At 36.4% G+C, this 8,049-nt stretch overlaps 1 protein-coding gene across 1 annotated transcript; it reads right to left on the bottom strand.

Annotated features, from left to right (window-relative positions):
- Positions 1-275: 275 nt before the first annotated feature.
- LOC114402611 (glycosyltransferase BC10-like) lies at positions 276-7,147 on the bottom strand. Its single transcript, XM_028365260.1, has 2 exons — positions 5,662-7,147; positions 276-676 (listed from the first exon to the last, which is right to left on the bottom strand). The coding sequence occupies exon 1, from the start codon at positions 6,671-6,673 to the stop codon at positions 5,672-5,674; it is 1,002 nt and encodes a 333-aa protein (XP_028221061.1). The 5' UTR covers positions 6,674-7,147; the 3' UTR covers positions 276-676; positions 5,662-5,671.
- Between the last annotated feature and the right edge of the window lie 902 nt (positions 7,148-8,049).

Here is an 8,049-nt window from a genome sequence, read left to right as displayed (position 1 = left end):
TTATTGAAATAAACTTCATAAAAATGCTAATTAAAATATTTTACTACTCTGTTAAGCTTTCTGATCAAAGTTTTGAATAAATGCTTAATTATATGGTTCATCTAATCGCACTTTCATAATTCATAGGGTGAAATGATGTGGCAGTTTACACAGTATAAGAGGAACAGAGAAAAAAAGTTGCCACATAACATAATTCTCGGATGAGAAAGAAAAGTGATGAGAAGGGGAGATACAACATCAACTGCAAGAACTGGTTATGCATTTTGCATAAATGATTTTTCGTTTTCCAAGCATGTTTTTTGTTTTTCAAACCTTTTGGGAATTACATTGAAGTTGAAAGTCCTCAAGACAAGACGAAAAAAAAGAGGGAAAGAACTGGGAAAAAAATTGACTATTGCTTGTTTTCTTTGTGTTGCACTCAAAATTTGGCTAGCACATCATACATAATCTATTTATCCATCTTACAACTTTTCAACTCCCTTCATAGTGGAACTTTTGCATGAGACTTTTCAAACTACAATTCTCAATATTCGACCTGTGGCCTCCTTTGGAAACCACCTTTGACTTTTGTACTACATACTAAAATTTACAATTAAAGAAATCAGAATTTCTGTACACATTTGCATTGAACATCAACACAAGGTTTCCTCTTCCCAATATCATCATCAAAGATGCCCTGAAGAAAGAATATAAAACAGAAATTCACGTGAGAGAAATAGTCCAATGCAGTGGTTAGGTCCAGTTAAGAAGGCACATAAATGCACAGTGTATATATTATATCAATCACTAGCATATTTTTTTATGGCTGCATGTAATGAAGATCACATTCTCTACCACGTGACCTTAATACAGAATTTCAACCATTTGGCAGTATTATAGAAATGAAAATGACCAATGCAGAAAATATGCTCTATTTAGATGCAAGTTGCTAGAATTTTGTGACCGGTATCTTAAGATTTGGCCATATCCTGTACCTGCAGGAACCTTGCAAATAGCATGGCTTCAAGGGACTAAACTAAGATTATCATGGACAAGTCATTGACATTCCCTAGGATGACTTCCAAGTCATCACAATAGTTTCATTAGATGATACAAAGAGGTTATATGTTAGACATCGGAATGTCCATGGGAGGTGGTCGAGTGTATGTGGCAGGGGTGTGGGCTAACGAAAGCACCATTGCCAAGTAAGGGAAGAGCTATTCTACCATTACTCCTAATTTTACAACTAAAAGAGATAAAGATAGTATTTCTAATTGTTCATTGATATCCTTTCATGATGATTACATAGTATATATATATATAGAGATACTCACAGTCTTCTCTAATAGAATTATAACAAACTCCTAGAATCTACCTGAATGAAATACTACTATTATCCATATTTATCTAATATTGTTAAAAGAAAAATAAAGGATATTAATACTAACAATGGACCTAAGAGTGCACAACACTATTAATACTCTATTGGGCCACATAAAACTATTTGTAACAATACTATCCCCGTCCAAAATCAACCTTGTCCTCAAGGTTGTAGAGGGACTTCAAACCATGGTTTCAAGGAGGCTTCAAAAGTAGGATCTGGATCCATAGCAAGAAAAAAGGGTATCGAAAGTAATTGGAGAGCAAATTTAAAAGGATAAAGTTTGAGAATTGGGCTGGGGAATTATTGTAGGCTATGTGAGACTTGGACTTTTTTGTTTTTAAAGGTGCAAGAGAGATGAAAAGGCACTTGCAAGTGCATGTGCAACGTGCTAACAAAGTGGGATCCAAAGGCATGAGAAAGTGGGTATTGAATGATGTAGATGGAGCTTTGGAAATTTGGTGGGCATTGGAGTGTGTGGTCTCTGTTGAGGAATAAAAAAATAAAACGTGAAAGTGTGATTGGAGGAGTGAATGGGGTTAACGTGGCAAATGGTGATTGGAGGATTGGATTGACACAGACTGCGCTTTAAAGCAACGACTGAGATTCAAAACAAGGGAAGATTTCAAAAGCAAAGGACGGAGATGATGTCGTGTGGGAAGAGGTGCACCACACGAACACTGTGAAGTTGGACGACCCTCGTTTGGAGAAGGATGTTGTAGAGGGCTTATCCCCATGATTACGACGGCGATGGCGAATGTGACCCCAATCATGGCGGGTGCTCTTACGCGCATAGTAAGGATTCAGAGTCATGCAAGGCTGTTTGTGATTCCAGCGGATGCAAAAGAAATCTGGTTGATGCTATTGGAATGCTTTTGAAGGACGAAAGAGGTATTGTGGGTGGTTTTCTGGACGACTCTGACAACTAGGGCAATTTGAAGGCCATTGGCGACACCGAAGAAGGGGTTGTAGAGCACATCGTAGAAGTGGCGATAATTTACCATGACGACTCTGACAATGGTTGTGACTTCATTGGAGTGAGTTTTGCCGCCAACTTCTTCTCTAAAGATATTGGCGGCATGGTTTCTGTACTTTGATGCTCCATCGTTGTCGTTGTCGTTGTGGAAGCCATAGGTGACCTTTGAGATTCATTTGTTGGTGGGGACTTCATGGTCTCCACAGGTGGCAGATTCGTGTTATTGACGTGTAAGTGAAGCGGGAGTGATTTGGGAGATGATGGATGAAGAGTTTCCACGATACCGAACAAGCTTAGCAATCGGTTCCAGGTGCTCTAAAAATCAACCCCATAGTATAGAGCTAGATGTACATAAGAAGAACATGGGTGCTGAAGCGAAAGGAATGGGTCACAGTAAGCATTGAACGGAGAAGGTAATGATGGGAGTGGGCACAATAGCGCAAGGAAAAGGTGTTGCAAGGGTGGTTGGTGGTGGATAGCTGTTTTGAGAGGCTGCAACGGCGATTGTGGTGGCCACCAGGGAGAGAGGTGGGAAGCAGCCACGAGAGGTAGGCAGGTCAGACCAATTGTTGGACATCGGAATGTCCATAGGAGATAGTGGGGTGTACCTGGGAGGGGAGTGGGCTAACAAAAGCACCATTATCAAGAGAAGAGCTATTCTACCGTTACTCCTAATTCTAGGACTAAAAGAGATAAACATAATATTTCTCATTGTTCATTGATATCCTTTCGTGATGATTACGTAGTATATACATAGAGATACTCATAATCTCTTCTAACAGAATTATAACAAACTCCTTCTAGAATCTACCTAAATAAAATACTATTATCTACATTTATCTATTATTGTTAAAAGACAAATAAAGGATATTAATACTAATAATGGACCTAAGATTGCATAACACTATTAATACTCTATTGGGCACATAATACTATTCCTAACATTATAGGTGAAATTAAAATGCAAAATAAAGATCCAATCTAAGGGCCTCTATTGATTTTATTGCAGGGAAAATGGACTCATTACCCTTTAGTTTTTAAGACTTGTGATTTTTTTATTGGGGGCCAGGGGTGCCTGTACACGATATTTCTTTGGTAATTTCAGTGAAACATAGGACTCCACCTCAACATATACAGTATTCAGTTTTTGTTTTTTTTTTAAAAGAAAACTAGAATTATTCTTTATCATGTAAATAAAAACAAGAAAGATGTTATAATCAAACTCACATTTGCAGCTTGTCTGATCTTCTTTTATTATAAGAGTGGTAAAGGTAACATACTCATAATTTTGCTCACATTTTTTAATTAGCTAAAACTGGTGGTCCCAGTCTAATTTATGCTAACCAAATTTGTGCATAGCTGTACTAAAATCTAGTAATTATATGAGGCAGGAGTAACCAGGGAGAAAGTGACTTATATGACATTACAGAATTTTTCTGTAGGATTCTCTTATTATTATATTAAGATCAAAGTTACTACGAGACAACTTGTCCCATGTTCCAACTAACTGAAAGAAACCTTACATTATGAATAGAAAGACAGGATCACACAGCATATCAGGAACAACAAGCATGTATGTACCCCATGTAACAAACAAATGGTGAACATCTTTTAAATGAACATCTCCCTATTCGGATGTTAAAAATTCTCCTTGGTGTCTTTTTCTCTACTAATTATTGAACCACGCCTCTTCAGGCTAGATCATGACTGGCAATAAAACAAATGCTCAATACCTACCCCATCACTAATCTTAGATCTCAATCACACCAACAAAAACACTTTTTTAGCCACAAAGTAACCCTTGAAAAATTAAATAAGGTTCCCCTAACCCATTACTTGTAACAAACATGAAAAGCAAAAATAGAGAATGAGTAAAATTGGTCACATCACAGCAACCAAGTACCAACTATTCAATATAAATTATAATTGATAACTGGATCAGTCGTGTCTAACATACTCCCCTTATGGCTTTCTCCAATAAGTATAATTAGTGACCAGCTTTTGCCACTAAATAAAGTAATATTATTCACACAATTCTACAAGAATAAGAGTTGATACCTTAAAAGACTTGTTAATTGCTATCTATCAAACTATAAGGTTCTACATTCTGAATCACTTCAAATTAATTGAATGTACATTGCCCGACCATGAAAGCTTAATAAAGCTAAAATGGTGGAACCAAATAAATTGTGAAGGAGTTGACTGGAGGGGTTTTACTAAACCACACTGCAGGTCACATTAGTCAGTTAGGTAACCCTTAAACTTCAAAAACTTATTTGGATTGGATAAAAATCTGAAGAAAAACTGATCCTTTTCTATTTTTATATATACACCATACGGCTCCTATTGAATAAAACATTAATTCAATTTTATTTCTATTGAAATCACCCTAAATATGATAATTTAGGTAATTATTGTAGAAATAAACAATTTTATCTAACATTACAATCTATTATTAGATGACAATATAAAGAAAATATTTACACTTTCAATAAGTTCTAATTACATTATTTACTCTCTATGAGTCAATTTATTCTTGACATAAGGATAACGTATTTTACTCATAAACTTGGTGATGGGGGTGCCTAATTATACACTATAAACTACTCCGTAAACAATTACAAGAAAACAACAACAAAATCTTCTCCCACCAAATGAGATCAACTACATACAGTAAAAGAAAATAGAAAAAATAAAAAAAAATCTGAACTTTCATAAAATCAACCTATGCACATAACTTCTCTCATCCTATTTTTTCAAAAGTTAGAGGTACCAATTATTCAATTTATTTTACTTTTTTTTCATTTTCTTCTCATATGCTTCTAGAGAATTTTATCAATAAAGGACCTATGTTAACTAACTAGACTTCAGTCTAAATACACTTTTTAGAGGAATAATAATTATTATTGTTATAGAAACTAATAATTTTCAATAGTTAGATGTTTACCCTATTCCAACTAAATTATTATCCTCTAATACCATGGCCAACTTGATAAGTGGTGTTAATTTCAAAATCCTAATTGAAAATTTCCTCCTTCCCAGAGCAAAGTTGAGAGTTGAGATATACATGACCCCTACACTCAATCTCGTGGAATTTCCCTTATCCCTTCACAAAAATGTCAAAGATAAAATTATAACCAGCGAAAACCAAAACCCAGCTAAAGTTCTACAGCGACACGACATCACCATAAGGCATAATTAAGGTCCATAAAAATAAAAATAGATAAAAAAAAAGGTTTTTTTCCTGCTTTCCAGAAAAAGAAAAAGTGACGTCACTGTAGAGTGTGTGTTTAGAACAGAAACCAGAAAGTAAGTCCTCACTCACCGGCTCACTCTCACTCCCGGAAAATGACGTCATCGGCGATCTCCATCAACGGCCGAAGACACTCAGGCGCGAACTTCCTCGCGAAGAGATACAGGTAGCTGCTCGAATTCGATTCCCTCAGACGGCGAACCAGCTCCGGAGACACCTCCGGAGCGGTGTACAGATGCGGGTGCCCGTCCCAGCACCCGGTCCAGTTGACCCGGGTCAGTGTAAACCCGCTACACCCATTCGGATCCTGCATGGACAAAAGGGTGGGAAAATAATGCTCTTCGGGGTAACAAGGTTCTTCTGTGACACACGGAAGCCGAAACTTGTTCCAAAGCTTTATATCACGCACCACCGTGCGCGCGTGGCGGCGAGTGAGGATGAAGAACTGCGACCCCACGCGGAAGGAGGAGAAGGGTACTTCTGGGAGCATCGCGTGTTCGCCACGCGCGGTGTAGCGGTCGAAGAGGTTGGGTTCGTTGGAGAGAATCTCAATGAAGCTTTTATGTGGGTGAGTGGGGTTTTTGAAGAGAAAGTTGTGAGTGAATTGAAGGGAGTGAAGAGGGATGCAGTGTTGGGAGAGAAGGGCGAAGTAGTGGTTGAGGGGGTCGTCGAGGAGGGCGGCGGCGAGGAGGCGGCGGGCGGCGGAGATGAGGGAGGGGGAGGCGCGGGCGGTGGGTTTCGCGGGGACGAGGCGGGAGCGGTGATGGAAGACGCCGCCGCCGGGGAAAGCGATGTTTTGGGTGGGATCCGCGTGGATGTAGATGTTGAAGAGGCGGTGGTGGTGGTCGGAGGAAGAGAAGAATTTTTCCCAGAGGGGGGAGAAGGTGAGATTGGAATTGGTGAGGAAGAGGAAGGCGATTTTAGGGGTGGCGGAGAGGTGGGAGGTGGTGTGGGGGGCGGCGGCGCGGCGGAAGAGGGTGAGGTCGTCGGCGTCGGGAGGGGACAAAATATGAGGAGATAGAAACAACAAGAGAGGGAGAGAAAGGAAAAGAGTGAGGGATACTAGCAATGGAGATGAAACCATGAGTGCAATACAACGAGAGAAATGTTTGCTTTGGTTTGGTTTGGGATTTTCAGTTTCTATTCATTTTGATGAAACTTGTTTACTCCTAGATTGTATAACAATTGGTATAGTCGATAGTCGATGGTACAATTTGATTATCGACTCATATGATTATAATAAAGTTGGTTGTGCTCGTGCTTTCGAATTTGGTTTTGGAATTTTAGTTTCTTCTCATTTTGATGAAACTAGTATGGTAACGTGCGTTCGAATTTGGTTTTCAGATTTCTCTCATTTTTTATGGTGGTGGGAGAAGAGATGGAGGAAATTGGGGATGGAGAATGGGGGAGGAGAGGATAAGGACAATTGTTGTGTCGATGAGAACATTGGTGATGATGGTGTCAGTGGGTCTGTGTTTGGACAAGAAATGACGTTTTTGCTGAATCTGATAGAATGGAGGGGGACTGAAGAAGAAACTGTAGGATAGGATTTTATTTTTGGTGCAAAACAAAAAAGGTAAGATTAGATGCTTTATAATGTCAATTTAATTGTGGATTTAATTACATTTTTTTACTTCTTATTACAATAAAAACTCAAGTTTTGCTTCCTTATTTTTTATGTATTTAGTTTATTTATTACTTTTCATTGTTTAATTTTGACATATCTACCGCCTCAAAAAAATTGGATATATTCACTAGTTTGATGTTCAATACTTTGATTTATTTATTTTGTCAAAAAAATTTATTTTTTAAGATCAACACATGCCAGATTGAAATCGAAGGACATTTTGAGTCTTAAGTTCTCATTTTAGTCATAAGTTCATTCGTTTTTATTTATTTATTAAATACTAGTAATTAGATGTTAAATTACTAAATAGACTAAAATTACAAAATTAAAATTATGGAGATTTTAAATTTGTGAGGAAAAAAATTAAGAATTCTTTAAATTTTGACTACAAACAATTTTATCTTTTTATTCTAAAGATTAAAAATTTTCTTTTAAAAATTATTTATCAAATTATTAATTTAGTTCTTAAAATAAATAAATGGTATAATGTATTAAAACTCTAAATTAATTAATTTAGTTCATAAAATTATAATAACTAATCAAATTAATTCCTAAAATTAAAAAGACTTGAAGCATTAGAATTTATTAAGTTACTTTTTATTCTTAGAATCTCATGTCATTCATAAAAAAATTTATATACAATTTTATTTCAATGATAAGACAATTTTGTTTCAATGATAAGAAATTTAAAAAAATTCATACTTTTATATTTTTTGAATTATTAAATAATTAAACACAATGATATTAAAGAAAAAATAATTAGATAAATATTTTTTTTTATTGATAAGAAAAATTTTTTGTAAAAAATATAAATTTTATTTTTGAAAAACCCT

This window comes from Glycine soja, chromosome 20 (assembly GCF_004193775.1).
Source record: "Glycine soja cultivar W05 chromosome 20, ASM419377v2, whole genome shotgun sequence".
Lineage (NCBI taxonomy): Eukaryota > Viridiplantae > Streptophyta > Magnoliopsida > Fabales > Fabaceae > Glycine > Glycine soja.
The sequence above is the reverse complement of the archived record's forward strand: the minus strand, read 5'-3'. Positions and strand labels throughout refer to the sequence as shown.